The sequence below is a fragment of the Oryctolagus cuniculus genome, chromosome 10 (assembly GCF_964237555.1).
Source record: "Oryctolagus cuniculus chromosome 10, mOryCun1.1, whole genome shotgun sequence".
In the NCBI taxonomy this organism is placed as follows: Eukaryota; Metazoa; Chordata; class Mammalia; order Lagomorpha; family Leporidae; genus Oryctolagus; species Oryctolagus cuniculus.
The window spans coordinates 23,033,833-23,055,280 of NC_091441.1; the positions used below are offsets into that span (position 1 = coordinate 23,033,833).

The 21,448-nt window shown below is 40.7% G+C and overlaps 1 protein-coding gene across 50 annotated transcripts in view; it reads left to right on the plus strand.

Moving 5' to 3' along the window:
* The window catches only part of TCF4 (transcription factor 4), a 390,316-nt gene that overhangs the window by 332,303 nt on the left and 36,565 nt on the right, over window positions 1-21,448 (plus strand). For all 50 annotated transcript variants that reach the window (XM_051851926.2, XM_070050130.1, XM_070050128.1 and 47 more), the window contains 4 exons: window positions 3,184-3,317; window positions 11,413-11,545; window positions 19,794-19,861; window positions 20,838-20,916. In XM_051851926.2, coding sequence (XP_051707886.1) covers window positions 3,184-3,317; window positions 11,413-11,545; window positions 19,794-19,861; window positions 20,838-20,916 — 414 coding nt within the window. The remainder of the gene's footprint in view (window positions 1-3,183; window positions 3,318-11,412; window positions 11,546-19,793; window positions 19,862-20,837; window positions 20,917-21,448) is intronic.

The window sequence follows — 21,448 nt, forward strand, 5'->3', positions numbered from 1 at the left end:
ACAGTGGTTTGTGCTACCTGGAGGCACTGTGTGCTGTGACAAAGACTTAGTACCTTTAGCTGCAAGCAGTAAACTTCCCTGGCATCAGCCCCCTCTTCAGTGAGGAGTGAGAGAAGTTGTCCTGCATGTGCTCAGAGGCCAGCAACTCAAGGATTCATCACTCAAAGCAGATTCTCACTGAGTAAAGTAACTGAAGGATAGGTTTTTCTCTTTGCCTAGGAAAGTAATTTGCTTGAATGGTGCTCATTGCCAGATAGACCAAGTGGATTAAAATAGTAGACTCCTTTTTATAGCAGACCACACAAAAGGGGGGCCAAATTTTCTTGTCTGCACATGAATATCCAAAAAGCAAAAAAAAAAAAAAAGAGAGAGAGAAAGTACAGTTGATGTTTATAAGCACAATTAATTTGTGCAAGTCTAATTCGATTCTTTTTTTAAGATTTTTATTTATTTATTTGAGAGTCAGAGTTACAGACAGAGGGAGAGACAGAGAGAAAGGTCTTTCATCTGCTGTCCACTCCCCAAATGGCACCAATGGCCAAAGCTTCCCAATCTGAAGCCAGGAGCCAGGTTCTTATGGGTCTCCCATGGGAATACAGGGGCCCAAGAACTTGGGCCACCTTCTACTGCTTTCCCAGGCCATAGCAGAGAACTGACTTGGAAGAAGAGCAGCTGGTACACAAACTGGCACCCATATAGGATGCTGGCATCGCAGTTGGAGACTTAGCCTGCTGTGCCACAGAGCTGGCCACTAATTCTTTTTCTTTCAAAAACAACATTATGCGAAGATCATGGGATGTGATAAATATTTACTGTGAAAAGAATAATTTATGTAAAATACATATTTTTAAAAGTCTACAGTGAGTACAGTGTTCTATTAACCATTCTAAGCATATTGCTGCCCAACATATCATATTACCAGATGTTTTAGAAGACTCTTGTCCAATGATACAAATTCTCATTTATTTGTTGTATGTGCTACCTATCTTGGACTTCATGTTTGAATTTAAAGTGACACTTACATTTCTGTAATTTAAGAGCTAAATCTAAAATACATGGATAATAACTTTGTAAAGAGCTGTGTTTTCACATGATGTGCACAGAAAGAGTTGCATCATGATCCTGTCTCACATCAGCTTCCATTGTAGGCAGGACTTAAAAGAATATGCAGTTAGGTGGAAGACACTCAAGAAACTGTCTGGGAGATATTTTAAGCTCACTACTGTGGCCTCATGTTTTTAAGTTCAATGCCCATTTAATCTGTCAATCTCTCCAGAGCCATCAAAATCACAGACATAATTTTGTTCACATAATTCTTTTTTTTTTTTTTTTACAGGCAGAGTTAGTGAGAGAGAGAAACAGAGAGAAAGGTCCTCCTTTTTCCATTGGTTCACCCCCAAAATGGCCACTAGGGCCAGCGCGCTGCACCGATCTGAAGCCAGGAGCCAGGTGCTTCCTCCTGGTCTCCCATGCAGGTGCAGGGCCCAAGCACTTGGGCCATCCTCCACTGCCTTCCCGGGCCACAGCAGAGAGCTGGACTGGAAGAGGAGCAACTGGGACAGAATCTGGCTCCCCAACTGGGACTAGAACCCGGGGTGCCGGTGCTGCAGGCGGAGGATTAGCCAAGTAAGCCGCAGCGCCGGCCCATTGTTTGCATGATTCTTAAGAGGAAGAATCTATAGACTCTTTCTCTTTGTTCTGAAGCTATTCCAGTTGAGAAACTCTAAATTCTGGGTGTATACATTCAGTGGGAGGGGCCAGAGCTATGGCGTAGTGGGTAAAGCCACTGCCTGGAGTGCCTACATCCCATATGGCTGCCAGTTTGAGTCCCAGCTGCTCCTCTTCCAATCCAGCTCTCTGCTATGACCTGGGAAAGCAGTAGAAGATGGCCCAAGTTCTTGGGCCCCTGCACTTGCATGGGAGACCGTTGCAGCCATCTGAAGAATGAACCAACAGATGGAAGGCTTCTCTCTCTCTCTCTGCCTCTGCCTCTATGTAGCGCTGCCTTTCAAATAAATAAAAAACTCTTTAATACATACATACATACATAAATAAATTCAGTGGGGGGAAAAAGCTTTATGAAATACAGTATTAGATTTAATTTGCCCATTGCCTACATTTTCAAAAGGCTTTTATTAAATAAAAACTTCTGGTGAAAATAATCTTATTTTCAAGGAAACAGTACCTGCTGTACATTTAACACTCAGCAAGTTTTGTTAAAATTTTGAAAGAAGTGGGGAAAAGAATGACATCAACAGTAATATAGATCGTCTTCCCTGCCTAAGTTTGAGAAATTAAGACCAAACATGGTCATTTCTTTTACTAACTTCTTGATCAGCAGGCCCAGAGAATGGAAGTCTGTAGGAGTATTTTTTAATGTTAACATTAATGTTAACAAAAGGTTAACTTCATATTAGAACATATTCCATATATTTTTCATACAGTTTTAAGCCTCTTTTTAACTCTAGTAGTTTTATAAAATCCAGAGGCTCTCAAAATCATCTGTAATGTAATATTTACCTTATGATAGTGTATACACTTTGAATTCCTACTGAAGTTTATAGTTACATACTAGAACACCAAAAAATAAAAATAAATCACCTAAGAACTATGTTGTCTGAGATTCTGCTTCCCTAATTCCATAGCACAATTATATAATTCCAACTTTACTTGTATCTATTAAACATGTTACAAAAATTAAATCTGATCTTTAAGTCTGAGACGGTCTTTTTGACTACTACATATTTCTTTATATGCTTTTAAAGCTTGTAAACTTGCCAACTCTTTAACGTTTAGATCACTTAATTTTTATCTGAACATTTAGGAGAATTTTAATTTTCTAGTTGGTTTTCAAAGAAAAAAAGTCAGGAAAATTCTAAGAAATGTTCCCTTACACATTAATTGCCTTGTTCACGTGACCAATATTCTATGTGGGAATGTGCTGTATTCTTTTAACAGATGAGTTTTTACTGAGAACACTAACTTGGCTAAATGTTTATGTTTGTTTGACAAAATACAACGACTTGGGGTGAAATAATGACGACTGTCTTCTGATGTCATCAGCTAACCGATGCAGGGATGAATACACAACAGGCAGTCATTTTCAAGTACATGAAAAACCCCTATTCTATAAGGCAAGGCTGACTGCTTGGGAGAAGTCATGCTTTTCTTTGTCCTTTACAGATGGCCATCACAGCAGTGACCCTTGGAGCTCCTCCAGTGGGATGAATCAGCCTGGCTACGGAGGAATGTTGGGCAATTCTTCTCATATTCCACAGTCTAGCAGCTACTGTAGCCTGCACCCACACGAACGTTTGGTAAGACAGCCTTACATGGGAGAGTGAGAACACAGCTAGTTTATGAAATCTCATGCCTGTCCTCCCATGCATGTGCACGAGGTCGCTCACCGCAAGTAAATGCAAACAGGGTGCACGCCCATTGTCCTTAGAGTTGCATTGTTTAGTGATCAAACAGAATCAGATCACCTTCGCAGACCCTCCCAGATTCTCTGTCATTGTTCTTTTGTTTATTGTGTTTTGTTCTGTGCTTTCTAGATCACAGCATTGGCTTACTGCAGGACGTAAATACACACTGCATTTGAGTTGCAGGATTTCAGCTGTGGCAGGTCCTTGTTGTTTCTTTGCTCTAGGTTTGGAAGCCTGTGCTGCAGAGGTCAGAGTGTAGTTGGTGGACATTGCAAGGAGGTTACATGCCTCCCAGATGGGCCTTTCCATTTCCTCTTGGCCAGCTTGTGTCAGCTTTGACCTGCTGTGACACATCTGAAGGAACGAGTTCATGTTTTCTGTACACTCCTGTCAGTAACAGCAATCATGAGGTTTCTGCATAAACCTGCTGCCCAGTTTTCAGTTTGGAGCTTTGATTCCACACAGCTCAGCCTGGCACCGATCCTCTGATTTGCCTCATTCCAATTGAAAACTCTTGGGCTGTAGAAGCTAGGTCTTTCATCTGAAAGTTTCTTTGTCCATCACCTACGCTTATCCTTCCTGGTGTGGGTCTGTCCTGGAAGAAGGAGCTCATCTGACTGACTTTCTTAGCTTCAAAAATTATATCCCAGGATCCACATATGGATTAAAATCCATGATTAATTGGAGGAAAGAGCCTGCATTGTGGGTTTGGGGTACAGATACGATGGCCAAGCTCCAGCTGTTGCAGCCATTTGGGAGTGAACCAGTAGATGGAAGATAGATTTCTCTCTCTGTGTATCTATCTATCTATCTATCTACCTATCATAGATATCATATCTAGATAGATAGATAGATAGATAGATAGATACAAAATAAATTCATTATTTTTAAAGGATGGGAATAGCATAAAAATGTATGACTCTCAAATCCTACAAATGCAAAGGGTCTCGGAAAATCCAGGATCCTGGGTGGTGCGCACATCACTGCTGTTCATTTGATGGTTTTCCCCTTTGTTCTTGCATATCTATGTTTGTGATTCTTCATCTGTTTTGATAAAGCAAATAATGCTTTCTACATTTCTGTGTTCTTTCCTCTCTTTTGATCAACTACTGCAAATTTAGAAAAGGTATCTTATACTCGGAAAAATTCCTGACATTAGGATTCCTGAGCAGGGACTGGCGCTGTGGCATAATTTGCTGAGCCTCCGTCCATGGTGCCGGAATCTCATATGGGTGCCAGTTCATGTCTCGGCTGCTCCTTTTCCAATCCAGCTCTCAGTTTATGGCCTGGGAAGACAGTAGAAGGTGGCTCAAGTGTTTGGTCCCCTGCACCCACATGGGAGACCCAGAAGAAGCTCCTGGCTTCAGATCTGCCCAGCCCCAGCTGTTGCGGCCATTTGGGGAGTGAACCAGCTTATGATGGTTCATTTTGGCTCTCCTTCTCTCTGTCTGTAACTCTGCCTTTCAAATAAATAAAGAAAATTAAAAACAAACAACTGAAACAAAAGAAAGCCAGATTTTTGAGGAGGCATTTGCCCAGCAGCTAAGATGCTGGTTGAGATACCTGCATCCCACATTGGAGAGCCTGGCTTTGATACTGGCTCAGGTTCCTGACTCCAGCTTCCTATAAATGCAGACCTTGAGCAGCAGTGGAGATGTAGGATGCAACTGAGTTTCTGTGACCCATGTGGGAGACCTGAATTGAGGTCCCTTCCTGTCGTCGGCACAGCCCAGTCCCTGCCATGGCAAGCATTGGCGGTAGGACTAACATATGGAAATTCTATTTCTCTCTCTCTCTCTCTCTCTCTCTCTCTCTCTCTTTCTCTGTTTCTCATAAATAAACAAAAGATTTCTGATATCATTGAACTTTGAGAAGATATCTTTATTTGATCCTAGTGACATAGATATCATATAGTGTTACTCTGTACAGTCCTGACAGGCAGAGGTGACGATGGAGTTAGCCTTTTTGTATCATCTCCTGAGTTCATAGCTATAAATCACAAAATGTCTCAAATTTCAGCACATTTGCAGTAAGTAGTGAATGACTTACTTCCTTATTTCCTCTTCCTCTACCTCCTACTTGAAGGGATTAGAATGAAAGCTTTGAGAAATGTTAACTATTATTAATCTAGAATTTCTTTGGACTAACATTTTGACTTCCCCAGCATCATTTTTTACTTCTTTGAGGACTGATGATCAAAACTATATGTGCTGTATGAGCATAGAAAGTTTTGATTGAAAATAAAAAAGTTTTTTGAAAAAAAAATTTTTTTTTGGACAGGCAGAGTTAAACAGTGAAAGAGAGAGAGACAGAGAGAAAGGTCTTCCTTTTCCATTGGTTCACCCCTGCAATGGCTGCCATGGCCAACGCACTGCAGCCGTCGCATTGTGCCAATCCAAAGCCAGGAGCCAGGTGCTTCCTTCTGGTTTCCCATGTGGGTGCAAGGCCCAAGGACCTGGGCCATCCTCCACTGCACTCCTGGGCCACAGCAGAGAGCTGGACTGGAAGAGGAGCAACCAGGACAGAATTCAGCTTCCCAACCAGGACTAGAACCCGGGGTGCCAGCGCTGCAGGCGGAGGATTAGCCAAGTGAGCCGTGGTGCCAGCCTGGAATTTTGCTTTTTTTTAAGTCAGTCATTTGACTTTTATTTGTAGGGGGATCAGGGGAAATTCTTTTACTTGGTTTTATTTGCAATACAGAGACAGAGAGCTCCTGTCTGCTGGTTTACTACTCAAATGTTTGCAATAGCCAGAGCTGGCCTGGGCCAAAGCCAGAAGCCAGGAACTCAATCCAAGTCTTCCCTAATGGGCAGCAGGGACACAACCACTTGATCCATCATCACCTGCTGCCCTCCAGAGTCTGCATTAGCAAGAAGCTGGAATTAGGAGCCAGAGCCAGGACTGAGATTCAGACACTGTGAAATTGAGATGGGATGCAGATATCCCAACAGACATCTTAACTGCTAGGCCTGCCCCTGTTTTACTTTTTAACATTCTTCTCTCCCTATGTTTCTTTCTTTTTCTATCTTACTTTAGAATTTCGAATGAGGTGATTTGACTTTATCGCAATCAGGGTCACTGGATGGGGAGTATCTTTAAATTGTACTCAAATGCACAGAGAGGCAAAGCTGAAACTAACTACATGCCTTTTAGGAGTTTAGCTAAACCAAAACATATTATCAACCAGGGAGAAAGATTATTTTGAAAAATTAACCTGTTTGGCTGCATCAGAAGCTGTATTTGTAATTGTCATTTACCCATCAGAAAGCATGGAGTTTTCATGGTTAATATCATCAGTTAACAAATTTTAGAGAATTTTAAGGTGTAAATGAGTGGAGTGCCTGCTTATGTATCCTAATGAATTTTCCCATCAAGAGTGAAACTATTGAATTATTGCATGTAGTTTTCATTGTAATTTCAGGATTTAATCATGTGAAAATCTCACTGAAGTAACTGAGGAACCTGACGCTGATGGAGAATAATGTCGAATTACAGTAGCTGTTGGTGTCCTTTCACTGAAAAATAATGGTAGCTTGTTACAATTTTAGTCCCTCAGCGTCTGGCTACTCCCATCCTGAACAAAGGGGTAATTCACGAAAAGAGAGCTTTCCCTAGATTATTTTGGTTATACTTTGGCCAAGTTAGTATTATCTGTCAAGGTAGAACATTTTAGAAACATGATTGCCCTCTCCACTTCAGACCATGTTATCATAGAATGGGTAATTATGAAGCTTAAAGTCCACGTAGTTCAGTACTGACTATCAAGTCATCAATCTTAAGTCTTTTAAGATTCCATGTTCAGCCTGTACAAGTAATCGCGACTACATTACAGAAACACACACAAAATCACACAGATGAGTAGAGTTTCAATAAGGCTTTCTGATGGGTTGTTGCAGAATATTGAAGTTTGGACAGACTTGGCAAAGCTCTATTTAAAAATAAGATGGAGTCCTCCCTGTCTGGTGTGATTTAGGCCTGGTCTTTGAAGTACAGAATGAAATAATCTTAGGAATTGATAATTTTAGTACAAACAGAAGTTCTGCTATCTTTTATTTTTGTAGCAGAAACCTTAGCCAAGCAGTTCTCAACAAGGAGTGATTTTGCCCTTGAGGGACCATTTATTAGTGTCTGAAAATGCTTTGCTGTTGTTGTGCTTACATCCTGTGGGTAGGTGCTCCTGGAATCCAGTGGGTAGAGGCCCACGCCAGTGGTAAACTTGCTGTGATGCACAGGGGAGTTCCCACAGCGAAGAATTGAGCACAAAAGATTCATGTGGTCAAGGGTGTGAATGCCCAAGGCATCATTCTGTTCTTAGTATTTGGTCCCAGATATTTTTCTAAATTTAAATGATCAACTCAAATAGAGATTTTTAAAAAGTCATTATTGGAAACATTTTCAACACTTATGTTATCAATAGACTCTAAAAACACTCTTGAAGGCCGGTGCCGTGGCTCACTTGGCTAATCCTCTGTCTGCAGTGCTGGCTCCCTGGGTTCTAGTCCCGGTTGGGGTGCCAGATTCTGTCCCAGTTGCTCCTCTTCCAGTCCAGCTCTCTGCTGTGGAGGATGGCCCAAGCGCTTGGGCCCTGCACCCGCATGGGAGACCGGGAGGAAGGACCTGGTTCCTGGCTTTGAATCAGCTCAGCGTGCCGGCCATAGCGGCCATTTGAGGGGTGAACCAACGGAAGGAAGACCTTTCTCTCTGTCTCTTTCTCTCTCTCTTACTAACTCTGCCTGTCAAAAAAACAAAACAAAACAAAACAAAAAAAAACAACTCTCTGCTTTTGTACCAACCAGAGCATACTTTAATAACTAGAGTGATGGAGCTGACACTGTGGCTTAGCAGGTAGGGCTGCTGCCTGCAGTGCTGGCAACCCATATAGTCGCCGGTTCAAGTCCCAGCTGCTCCACTTCCAATCCAGTTCTTTGCTATGGCCTGGGAAAGCAGTAGAAGGTGGCCCTAATCCTTGGGCCCCTGCACCCATGTGGGAGACCTGGAAGAGGCTCCTGGCTCCTGGCTTTGAATAGGCACAGCTCCAGCAATTGCAACCAAGTGGGAGTGAACCAGCGGATGGAAGACCTCTCTCTCTCTGCCCCTCCTTCTCTCTCTGTTACTCTGACTTTCAAATAAATAAATTAATTTAAAAAAAAAAAAAGACTTAAGAGGACTTTCTTTTTTTTTTTTTTTTAATTTTTGACAGGCAGAGTGGACAGTGAGAGAGAGAGACAGAGAGAGAAAGGTCTTCCTTTGCCGTTGGTTCACCCTCCAATGGCCGCCGCTGCAGCCGGCGTACCGCGCTGATCCGATGGCAGGAGCCAGGAGCCAGGTGCTTTTCCTGGTCTCCCATGGGGTGCAGGGCCCAAGCACCTGGGCCATCCTCCACTGCACTCCCTGGCCATAGCAGAGAGCTGGCCTGGAAGAGGGGCAACCGGGACAGAATCTGGCGCCCCGACTGGGACTAGAACCCGGTGTGCCAGCGCCGCAAGGTGGAGGATTAGCCTAGTGAGCCCCGGCGCCGGCCGGGAGATACTGTTCTTAGCCTGGTGCCTAAAGTTCATCATAAAATCCTCCAAAAGAGACATTATTTACATATCACTGATGTTATCTCTAGTGTATTTATTATCTTTCTAAGTGGCAGCAGTTTTGAAAATAGTTTCATTGTAAAATAATCTAGTTCTAAATGTCAGTTCTTTGAGCCTTTAATTTTTGATTAGTCTCTAAAAATAACTGACTTACATGGATTACATTGGTTTCCACATTAAGATCTGCAGGAATTAATTTTTACTTCTCTTCTCTGAACTCAATATTAACCCAAAGTCAGTCGAATCCAAAAGTTTTCACTGACAATTCTTTTAACTGTCTCATTTTGTGATTATTATAGTTACTCAATTTTTTGTAACCCCTTTCCTCTTTTTTTAAAATGTTTACATACTGGTTTATACTTGTTCTTCAGAAATTCAGCAAAGAATAGAGCTGTAGAAGAAGAATCAAACCTTCTCTTTCATTTTGCCTTTCCATATTCTGTTGTTTTTTGTTGGTTTTTTTTTTTTTTTTTCTGTTCCACTTTATTAGTCTTTAGCTCCAGAGCAGAAATAGCTCTGTCTGGTCATCTGCATTTACTGGTACGTGGTTTATCCAGTCTTTCAAGTTATCTGTACTTCAGGATGGGCCCACTCTATTATCTTTCAGAGAAAATTTCATGGGCTACTTGGGATATATTTTGTGTGACAAGTAGAAATGAATTTAACAGGTGGCCTGAGGAATGTTTTGGTCAAGGAAGGAGGTCCATGAAATTGAAAAGTTTGGAATGCATTCTCGGGAACTTGGGGAGGTTTAAAGGGATCATGTCAGTTTTTTCACTGAAGTCTTTCAAGTTGGACTATTTTGGGTGCAGAGGTAATATCTTCATAGACATCCATGTGTCATTGACAGACTTAGGTCTGAAATGTAGATTCATTGTTGGGACTGTTATCTCTCAAATAAGCCATATTTCAGTCCACATTTACCAAGTTCTAACTGATAACCAGCTGTTCTGAGCATGTAGTGTGATTATGTGTTCAGTACTCAGCCATAAGTGGTGAGCAATGCACAGTGTGGGCTCTGTCCCTCCCCTTGAAGAGCTCACCATGTATGAGTAAAGGCAGAAATGGACTTGACGGATGAAAGGTGGCAAATCGTTAAGTGTTAACTGGCATGGTACAAAATGAAAGTGCCTTCAGATTGTGGACAAGCTGGAAGTGGGAGTGGAATCTTTAAGCAAGCAGTTGAACCTACAGTGGGTCTTGCAAAACTAAACGGGACAATAGCAAGAAAATGGTTTTTTTCTCCTTGTGGAAAAATGCTGGGGCTTGAAGTACCCCTGTCAGCCTCATATTCAATTTCTAATTTGAAATTAAACAATTACAGCAGCATCTCTAGTAATATATTAAAGATCCTAGTCCTTTTATATGTTACATATGAGAAAAAAGTTTATTTAGCTTAAATATTTTCTTTTCATAGCCATAATACAATTACATAATGTCTATGAGAATAACTTTTTAAGCTACTTTTTATTTTAAAAAGTAAAAAAGCTCCAGGTGCCCATCTAAATGAGCATGCCTCTTATGAGGATTTTCTCATTCCCAAGCAGATGAGTGGATAGTAACTAATTGCCCACCCTAGGGGCACTGTGATAGGCCCAGGAAAAAGTAGTTTCTTTGACCAACTAGGATAGTAATGGAACTTAAAAGCCACACCTTCAAGCAGGTGATTTATTGAACACGTGGTTCTTCTTTCCTAGCCAGCTATAAGGTGGAGCTAATGGGAAGAGTATTTAAAAAAAAAAAAAAACAACACAAAGTGAAATATGTCATTCTTGGTTCTAGTTTAATTCAGTATAATCATTGGTTTAAGGCTTCACTTATTGATGCTTTAAACAGATATTTAATCATTCATGCGCTTTTTTTTTTAATTTACCTTTTCATTCTTGCTGCTAGAGTTTAGGTACATGATCCAATTTGTCAGGAAGATTTGACATTGACTCCTTTTTTGCCATTTAGTGTCCAGCACGTCAGGATGAACTGTGATGTGAATGTATGGGTCCTGATGTTGTTTTATTCATTCTTTAGTGGAATTTTTGTCATATCAATAGCCAATTCCCCCATCATCCCCCAAATAATAACAGAGATGGTCTTTTATGTAGCTGCTATCTCAAAGATGATTTTAAGCAGTAATATGTAGATTTAGAGATTGTGATCATTTCTTCATGTCCTACATTACCATTTTATTCCTCTTCATTTGATGCAAACCCAAACCAACTAACTATGTCTGTGTTTTATAATTTGAAAAATGAAAGCTGTCAGATCTAAGCAAGATGTTGTCTTGACTATTTTGAAATTCTAGAATCTGTCTTCATTGCAAAGTGGAGAGTGCTGAGAGAACTATTAGAAAGCTAACTTGCTAAATATGCTGTGATTGAATGGCCTACTTTTTCTGTGTCTCACTACAGAGCTATCCATCACACTCCTCAGCAGACATCAATTCCAGTCTTCCTCCGATGTCCACTTTCCATCGTAGTGGTACAAACCATTACAGCACCTCTTCCTGTACACCTCCTGCCAACGGGACAGACAGTATAATGGGTGAGTCACAGATATGCCAATTCCAACGTTCAGTCAATGTCAGGGTTGAATACTGAAGGGCCTCTATCCCCTCTCATAACTGAACAGCATTTAGGCAATAAATATTTGTCACACAATTGAATGAACAAACAAATGAGCCAAACAGAAATAATCACTGGCCTGACCAAAATCCCTTCTTTTTCCTTCACAAGAAACTAAAACTTGACTACTTTGTCCATTGTGAGTCAGTATATTGAATAAGGCTTAAATAGACCCACGTTCCCTTGCTTCTCACACTCTCAAACAGTAATGTGAACTTTCCATGACAGGAGCCATGGAAGACTAGTGACCCACGGACACACTGGCTCTTAATAGTAGTCACTGGCCTCTTCCCAATAGCATTCACCACGCTGAGCTCTTAACCATGGCGTGCCACTGTCTTCTGAAGACAAGCATATGTGAAATTCTCAGGTGACTATTAATAACTAGATGAGCCTGACCTTCTAAAGAATGTGGCATTGCACAGCCCTTCCCAAGAGCAGTGTTTGCTCGTTTACAAGAGAGGAGATGTCTGAGCATCAGTGGGCCAGAAGTTCGGTGCTTTCCTTCAGGCAAATTCGCTAATGAGTTAAGACCAAGAGGAATGCCGCTGCCAGTGAACAGAGTCATCACCCTCTCATTCCTCATGGTGTGCACTGTGGTTCTGTCCCTGGGAAGGATGATTTCCCCACCAGCACCTGGTCCACAAGGGAAGAGCTCGACAGGAGGGCACGTTGGGCTGGTGGGAAGACAGCTCCCTGCCACTGAGTCTGCCTTGGTAACCTTGGCATTCAGTTGAGCCTTATCCTGGTGCTCCTGGGTCTTACTGTAGCCTCAGATTTCACTGGTTGCCTCTCATGCTGATTCTAGCTCTAGCCCATACCTGACCTGGGCCAAATTCCATTCGCAGAGGGTTACTGATGACAGCATTCAGGGTGTTTTCTAAGAGAAGATCATGCTACTGTTCATTGCTCTTAGTTCTTCAGTGTCTCCCTTTTCTATAGGTGGTCTGTCTGTAGGACTTTGGGAAGTGGTGTGAATCACTTATGTGGGAGAGATTTTGATGAAGGAGAAAAGATGTGTTTTGAAATGTTACAAATATAATTTCGGCCTGAGTGATACCCTCTCTGCTTATTCAGTAATATATTTCACATTTGAGCTGAGCCATCGGGCGGCCCTCTGCTGTCATGTCTCACTAAGAAGCAGATTTAACAAGAGTTTCCATTTTTGTAACTTTCCATAACAAAGCTCCTTACAAATGGGCTGCATCCATTTGACCTTGGAGAATTCTGGACAGAGGTTACATGGAGAAATGTTTGTTAACTATCAATGCAGTTTGGACAAACTTGAAAAACAAGAAGAAAGAAAGAAAAGTGCAGAACTGAAAGAGTGAGAAAAGCATATTTCACTTCAATGCGGTTTGACAGATGGAAAGCCCCTTTCTGCAGTCATGAGGTCTTGATATAAAGGAGGATGACCGGTCATTCATTCTCTTGCATGACAGATTTCCTGTCTGCTCGTGGTTTGAGTAATTTTCTTTTTTAGGAAGGTATGAAGGTGGAGCAAAACCATGAGTTGAGGAAAACATACTCATGCAGTGTTTGAAAAAAAGTTCAGTCGATTGATTTGCCATTTTTTCTGGCATAGAGTCACCATGACTGTGAACAAAGAGATGTTATGAGATGGTGTTAAGCACTCAATGTAAATTGGGGGTAGCTGACTCTCAGTGGGAACAAGATCTGCTTGGTTGTGGCTGGCTGTCCCAACGTTAGCTTGAGGATGAACAGGAGCATCTCCTCAGGGGGCCTGGGCAGAGTGGAACAGAAATGCCTGGCACATGCCTAGGACTCTGCTGCATACTAAGGATGGACTTCACTTGGTACAGACCACGGACTGTGCTTACGGGTTTAGACAATATTAGGGAAGCTATAATTTCAAAAGAGAAAAGCAGATTTTTGAAACCCCAAAAAGAGCTTTGAGGGGATTTTGTTACATAAATTGTTTCATTGGAATGGGTGTGCTTATCAAAATCCACATTCAGAATGGGAAAAGATCCATCAGAAATCATACATGAAGGAGTAGACCCTTGTTACTTTGCATAAATACAGATGTTAATTTATTACAGATTATTTCTTTCATGTTCTCCAATGCCTAGAGTGAAAATAAAGAGGAAAACTTAAGGATATTAGTGAGGGTTTATATTGCACGGTGTCTGAGTGGCTCATGTTTCTATAGCACTTTCATTCTCCTAGCCTTCGCTTTGGTTATCAGAGCGTGGTTGAAGTCGGCGATGGCGGCATGTCGGTATAACGAGAAGAGAAGTTTTCTCTTCTGATGTTAGTAATACTTCCCTAACAGACTGTATGGATTAATAGGATACAGCTGTAGACTTTTGAAAATATTTGGCATATCCTCACTCATTCTGAAATACAGGAAATAAAGAAATATTACGTTGCCTGTTTCTCAAAGGACAAACAGAGCTAATTAAATAATTGGTAAATGGGGAACACATAGCCTGCCACATGTTTGAGATTACACACATGATTCTGTCGAAAATGACTGCAAGCAACACTAATGCCATAAGAATGGGGTTCAAGCGCTGACGCATGGACATCACATTTTTCACATTTTCTTGGTGAAAAGCTGCAGGGCGGGGTGCACGCTTAGGGAGTTGCTTTTATTCCTGTGTGGAAGAAGACCCATGCCCTGTGTCTTGGTTTCCTGTGATAATATGTCTTCCTGGCGGTGACTAGTTGTGCAGAGCTGAGGGTAGAAGAGGGAGATGCAAGCTCTCAGATCACTAGAAGGTGCCTTCTTGGAACCACAGTCCCAACCCTCTAGTTCTGCCTCTGTGTCTCCAGGAGAGAAGACGATGAGTGGGGTGTGTTACTTGTTTGACTGGGAGGAGAGATTGCTTTGTTTTCATTTGTTCTTTAATGCCCAATATCTTTTTTTGGAGACACCCTTAAGAATGATAGTGCTTGGGTCAAGTGCATTAATGAGGCTGTTCTTTCTTTAAAGGACATGTTTGCCCCTGGATCTTTAAGAGAACTGTCGAGTCAGACGTTCTCCATGTGGCATATGCTCTGCAGCCTTTCTCTCGAGCTGTACTAGAGAGTCTGGAGATTCACAAACATTTCTGAGGAGAAGGGTCTCTTAACACCAGACAGTTGTAGGAAGTTGGTACCTAGGGTCTAGCTGGGATTTGCAGTAGTACTGTGTGGGTAACACACAGTTAAGGAGAGAAACTGTCAGGGGGCTCTAGGAATTACTGGAATCACACCCCTTCCACTGGTTTCCTAAAACCTTTTCCGTGTTCTGCTGCTGGCGTGTGTCTCAGAAGGAGCACAGTCCAGTTCTACATCCGAGCATGTGCGCAGAGAAGCATGGGTAGGGCGTTAGATAACAGAGCTGCCTGCAGGATAATAACCATTCACATTTTGCTATCCATGTATTTCCTTCCTACCTGCAGTGCTAGCCAGTAGCCCTTCCTGATCCAAAGGAGTGAAAGGACCCCCTGCTTCTCAAGGATGAGAATACTGTAGCCCCCCACTGAGAGATACCATCTGTATACATTGCAGGGTGTGACCCCTTGTGGTTTGAGTCTACACATCCTCTCCTCCCCTCAAAGGGAATTCTGCATGTAACTAACATAGTGGTTATAATAGCTATTGTTGTTTTATTAGTCTTTAACTGGTCTCTTTTCTCATGCTTGGTATTTCCCATGTTTTTAAACCTCAAACCAAATAGTGTTGAAGGAACTACCAAGATTGATTTAAAACACCATATGCTAAACATTACCCTGGAATATCTATCCAGTCCATGAATTAATCTGCCTTACAACTTTCACTTCTAATGACATGTTTGTACGACACGATGCATTTTAGGATGTGGCTTTCCTAGTAGAAACATGACGTCCTTTTCCCCTTGAGGACTTGGTTTCACAGTAATTTTATTATTAGAGTAGTCACATAATAGTCACTTTGTATTTTACAAGAATCTTGAGCCCTCAAATACACTTGGGTGATGAACAGGCACAGTGCATCAGAGTAATAGGAATTTTATCCAGAAGGTCAGGGCATCATAATTACAGGACCACCAGTGGAGAACAATAAACTCATTTGATTTAAGTCTTCTCCTCCATTTCCTGCTCACGAACTTGAGCCCTCACCCCCATCCCTTTTCTCCTGAATTCCCAGGAGTCCATCCCAGCAAACATTAGTGCACTGTAGCCTGTATTTGAGTTTTTATTCTGAAAGTACAGTTGTAGTAGGAGTGCTGGAATTGTTCCCTTCTTTATCATCTTCAGAGACAAGTTCATGGCATTGTTATGCTGCTTCTAATGGTTTATAACAAGAGGGTCATTCAGACAGAGTTCTGAGATACCTCGTTGTGAAGCAGCCTGCGTCTCTCAGACAAACTCTGGAATTGTGAGTCCTGTTCCTTTGATGTCTTCCTGAGTTCCCAGGCTGAGGTGAAGGGTGTGATTTGGGGGAACGCCTTTTCCAAATTCTGACTTTCGGGAGCTGATCCCCAGACACCTCTCGTCCTGGTGTATTGTGTAGGGTGTGTTCTGATGGGAGCTACCATTTCCCCAAGGGCTGGGATTGAGACACAGGGTGGTCCAATTTGTAGCCCAAGATACAAAATCCCTCTTTCTGCTTCATCTTGTAGCCAACAATAGCACCTGTTTGCGAGCTCTCCAAACACTGCTTGGGTAGCTTGGAAGTGTTGACTATTCCTACAGAATTACAGTTCCTCCTAATAACTGTTAGTCTTCATTTGATATTTGTGTTACGGCTCTACTTAGAGACGATTATATTTTCTCTTAAGCAAGTCGAATTGATTAGAAGAAAAATTGCCTAAGAAATCCACATGGCCTTTACTAAGTTAAGGCAACAGTTTTCATCTTTACTTTGGACATTTTGGCAATCTCCAACAATGTAAGTTGACAAAAACTTGGGCCTAAAATGGTAATTAAGTCCTAGGACATTGAAGCCAAAGAGATGGCTTTGATCTGTGTTTTGCTAAACATGACCCATTTCTCCGTGCAAAACAAATTATACCATTTGAGAATTAAAAATATATTTACTTTCTGATTATTTATGCCCTTTGATAGATCAGCCACATACAGAAAGAGAGAAATCTGTTAGAGAGGACCCATGTAGTGTTAATGTGTTCAGGGAATCTGGAAAATGTGTCTTCTCCAGTGTTTCCTGGGACAGAACAAAAGGCATTCCAAGTGAAAGGGAAAACTGGCCCCAATAAACTGCTTTGAAATTTAAGCCCGTGGGTTTGGCTGTCCAGCTGTTACAAGGTAAAATGGCTTCATGTTAAAAAATAGTCCGTTCTTATCAGTGGCTTCCATGAGTAGCCTTTGTAGTTTTCTGAAACATTTTCATGACAAGATGAAGTAAGGAGTTGATTTGCTTTTTATTGCACTTCCTGAGTTTTCCTACCTCCCTGGATAAAATGGATACTAATAGGTTTTCTTAGAAAGGTGTAGTATTAAAAAAAATCATAATGATATTATCTTTTCTCTCCTAAACTTTAATCATGTCATATATATCATTTATGTTTTAAATATTCCTAAAGTATTCTTCTTGGTTTTCAATTTTGTTTTGTCTCATAAAAATACCAGAAAATACTTTTCTAAATGTATTATCTTCATTTTAAAATTGTTAAAAAAAAAATGAGTGTTTTGAAAGCCACTACTGTAGCAAAGTTTATCTGTAAATGAAACAATAGCTTGTTCTCTTTTGGTGTAGGCTCTTTGTTAGATAACTAGATTGTTTTTTCCAGTGTGGCTCTGAAATTCATGAAGATCTATATTCAAATCAAGCAGATACCACAAACCATTTTGGCTGCTAAATCTAATTTGTAGGTGTATTATAATGAAGAGATAATATTTCTTTTAGGAAAAAAAAAAGATCGTTACCCCCAAATATCATGGTGATGGATTCCAAAAAATAAAATGTTGATGCCATCTACATTTTCAGATTTTTGCTATTTTCTCTTTAGGTTTTAAAGAACTCCTTAATACATAAATACTTCTTATTTTTCACACTAGATATAATTTGTTACCATTTATCTTGTATTAAATATTTTTAATACTCTTGATATCTGACTTACTTCCATGAACTCAATTGTATATCAGATCTTTATTTCAAATAATGTGCTTATCCTTATACATATAATCTTTAATACTAAGTAGCTCATTATCTTTTAAATATAAATTTATGGTAAAGAAGAGATTTGTTTTGTCAGAAGGTAATTATGCTTTTTAATCATATTCCAGTTTTCTCTCAGTATTTCAGTAATTAAAAAATAAAAGTGAGTGTAGATGTCTTAACCCAAGTAAAGCATAAATCAAAAGATTAAGTGACATGGCCAACAGGTAAATATGTAAAAATAACAAGCATAGTTTAATTATGCTAAGTAGAGGTCAGGAGAATGAAATTATGACCTAGAAAAGCAGAGAACTTGACTACTGGACATCTGGCCCCACCACTGAGATTTACAAATTATGTTGGTGTGTTTGTCGGAAAGGGGTCTCTTGGTTCAAGAGCAGAGATGGAAATCTTTAACTGTGTTGCATGCACTGAAATTGCACTTGGGTTCTTCAGTTGACTTCAGATTTCCTGTATCTTGTTTTATAAAACAGTGATACATATCTTCCCCTGGAACTTTAATAGCTTTTGTTTAAGTACTGTGGCTATTTGCTCATTTGGAAACCTTAATAAATGCAACCTTCCCTAAGTTACAGTCATTGTGGTAACACTGACAAGCTCTGAAGAACACTAGCCAGCCCAATATGCCTCTTCATTGTACATATGTGTCGAATAGAGCTAACTTTGAATGAAGATGGTAGAGCAGGTGGGCATTATTGGCACAGTGGTCTAAGCCACCACTTAGGATGCTGACATCCCACATTGGATTGCCTGGTTTGAGCTTCAACTACTCTGCTTCAGATCTAGCTTTCTGCTGATACTTCTGGGAGGCAGCAGTTGATGATGGCTTAAGTACTTGAACTCCTGACACCCATGTGGGAGACATGGATGGAGTTCCAGGAACCTGTCTTCAGCCTGGCCCAGCCCTGGCTGTTTTAGGCATTTGGGAAGTTAACCAACAGTTAAATGATCTCTCTCTCTCTCTCTCCTTTTCTGCCTTTCAATTAAATAAACATTAAACATAAAAGATGGTAGAGATAAGCTTCATAAATATGTACTTACTATATTTCTGGAATTTAAGGCCATATTACCTTTTAGTTGCCTAATAGTTCAAATATTTTTAGTGTGAACACAAACTTAAATACATAGAGAATATGTTACTTAAGATATTGAAAATGGAGAGAGCATGTAGCCTGATTGTTAAGGCGCCTGCATTCCACATCAAAGTGCCTGACTTCAGTTCCTAGTTGGGTTCCTGACTCCAGGCTTCCTGCAGTACAGACCCTGGGAGGCAGCCATGATGGCTCAAGTAGTTTAGTCCCTGTCACCCATGGAGGAGACACAGGTTGAGTTCTGAGATCCTGGCTGCAGTCCCGAGAGTGGTGGGGCATATGGGGAGTGACTTGGTAGATGGGAGGTCTTGTTCTCTCCAGTCTCTCCGTCTCTTTGTTTCTCTGCCTCTCAATTTAAGTATACATATATACATACACATACACACACACACCACACACACACACATATATATATATAAATTTTCTGTTAGCCAGACTTGTTATAGATGTTTTTTCGCCTTATTTCTCATTTATTCTGGAATTTTAAAAAGAATGCCCATTTTGCTGTGTATTAAATTTTTATTGATTTCAAAACAGACATAAATTATTTGTGACAATAATTCCAATTGTGACATAAAAATATAAAGGAGAGCTGAATCTTGGGGGCTGCAGAGACCTGAAGGTACTGCACGCTTCTGAGTGATAAATGTCAATGGCAGCTTGCTACCATTCCTCATTACAATACTCATGAGCTACAAGGGGTAAAGTAACAGCAACTAAAATACTTTGTCTTTAAACCAAGGTGTCAAGTTTATATTGTATCTGTAAAAAAATGTAACATGAATATATTTGACATCTACCTCAGCAAACAAATTAATGCTAATTAAAGATTAATGTGTTGTAATTAGCATTAAAAATGCAATTAAATTGTGAGTAAATGGACCAGGAATAGAAGATTGTTAGACGTCTCACCGCCTGGTTTTCATATTCTGCCTTTTGTTTTTGCAGCAAATAGAGGAAGCGGGGCAGCAGGCAGCTCGCAGACTGGAGATGCCCTGGGGAAAGCACTTGCTTCGGTGAGGAAATATTGACTTTGGACTCCACAGGCACCATTGTAGAAGGGTGAACTTTAATCAGAAGTGGACATTTGGAAATTTTAGGAAATGAAGGGCAGATAACTTTGGTTTTGGGAAAATGCTGGCTGTATTACATGAAGGTTGTTGGAAAATTGATGGAGAGAGCCCGGAAGCTCCCAGTGCATGGCTGGTGCTTCTATTTTGTCTTCTCAGATCTGGGGATATTCTCCAGGCCTGTGGATTTGTACGTTTTTCTGGCAGGTTTCTTTGCTCCAGAGTACTGTGGGTTCTCAATGGCCATCCAAGCCTGACTTTGCAAGGGGCGGTTCTAGAACACTTTGAGAAAAGCATTTGAATAAAGAAAATGGCAATAGCCAAGGTGCGTGAGGAGCTGGCATCGGCATCTCAGAGCCTCAGTTTCTCTGCTTTGCTCACCAGCTGCTCGAAAGCCGGACCCCAACATGTCTTGCCCATTCCCTACTGACAAAATGGGATGCCTCATTTGTCTGAGGGCACGTAATGGTGTTTTCTTCCAAAGCTAACCCTGGAATTAGCAAATATAAGTGAAGCTTTGTTCCAAGATGCTGTCTCTCTGATTGGCTCTCCCTTGCTATTGAGAGCATAAAATAAATTTGACTCAGACTAGCTGTGTGCCCTAAGTGAAAGGCACAAAGCTAGTATTCAAAAAAGATTTTATTTAATCTAGGCCTTCTAAGGAGAGGCAAATGGCTTCATCATAGTTAAAGGGTTGGGAAAACCTTGGAGATGACACTATCTGACCGAGTTTTGTGGATGAAGACAGGGAAGTTGAAAGTGTAAGTTTTCCATTGTAGAATATTGTGTACCACAGGTGACAGTTATATGCATTTTCTAACCAGGAAGTTTTAAATGAATTGCACTGACAACTTTGTGGTTTAAAAAACTGCAAATTGTTTATTCCTGATGAGTGATGGCATTTTTTCCCCACTGTTTTCAGATCTATTCTCCAGATCACACTAACAACAGCTTTTCATCAAACCCTTCGACTCCTGTTGGCTCTCCACCTTCACTCTCAGGTACTGTATTTTAAATCCCATTTCATCACAGTAATCGTTTATGATAAGAATATTCCTTTTGTACTTACTCCTCTAAGGGATACAAACAGTCCTCCCCAAACCTCAAAGCCTCGCATTCCCATATAAATGACATAGGAGAGACAGATCACCTATCTAAAATTGTTTTTAAAAATTAGCTGATTTTTGTGGACTACCTAAGCATATAGGAAAATATTTCTTAAACTTTTCATAGCTCTGCAAGATACGCAATGGCAGAGTAATGTATTCCAATAAAATAAAATTTCCAATGAAGAAAATTAGTTAATATAGTCATGCGTATGAATATAGATTGTAAAGTCATTGGATATAGACAATTTAAATGCATCATTTCCTGCAGAAATTGTAGGCTTTCCAAATTCTTTCTTTTTAAAGTTCAGTCATTGGAATTTTAGGGAGAAAACTGCGATTTTGTAAATCAGTTGAGAAGTAATTGTGTGATGGTAAGTGAATGCTTACCTCCATAGTATAACAGATCAGCCTGACCTAAGGATTC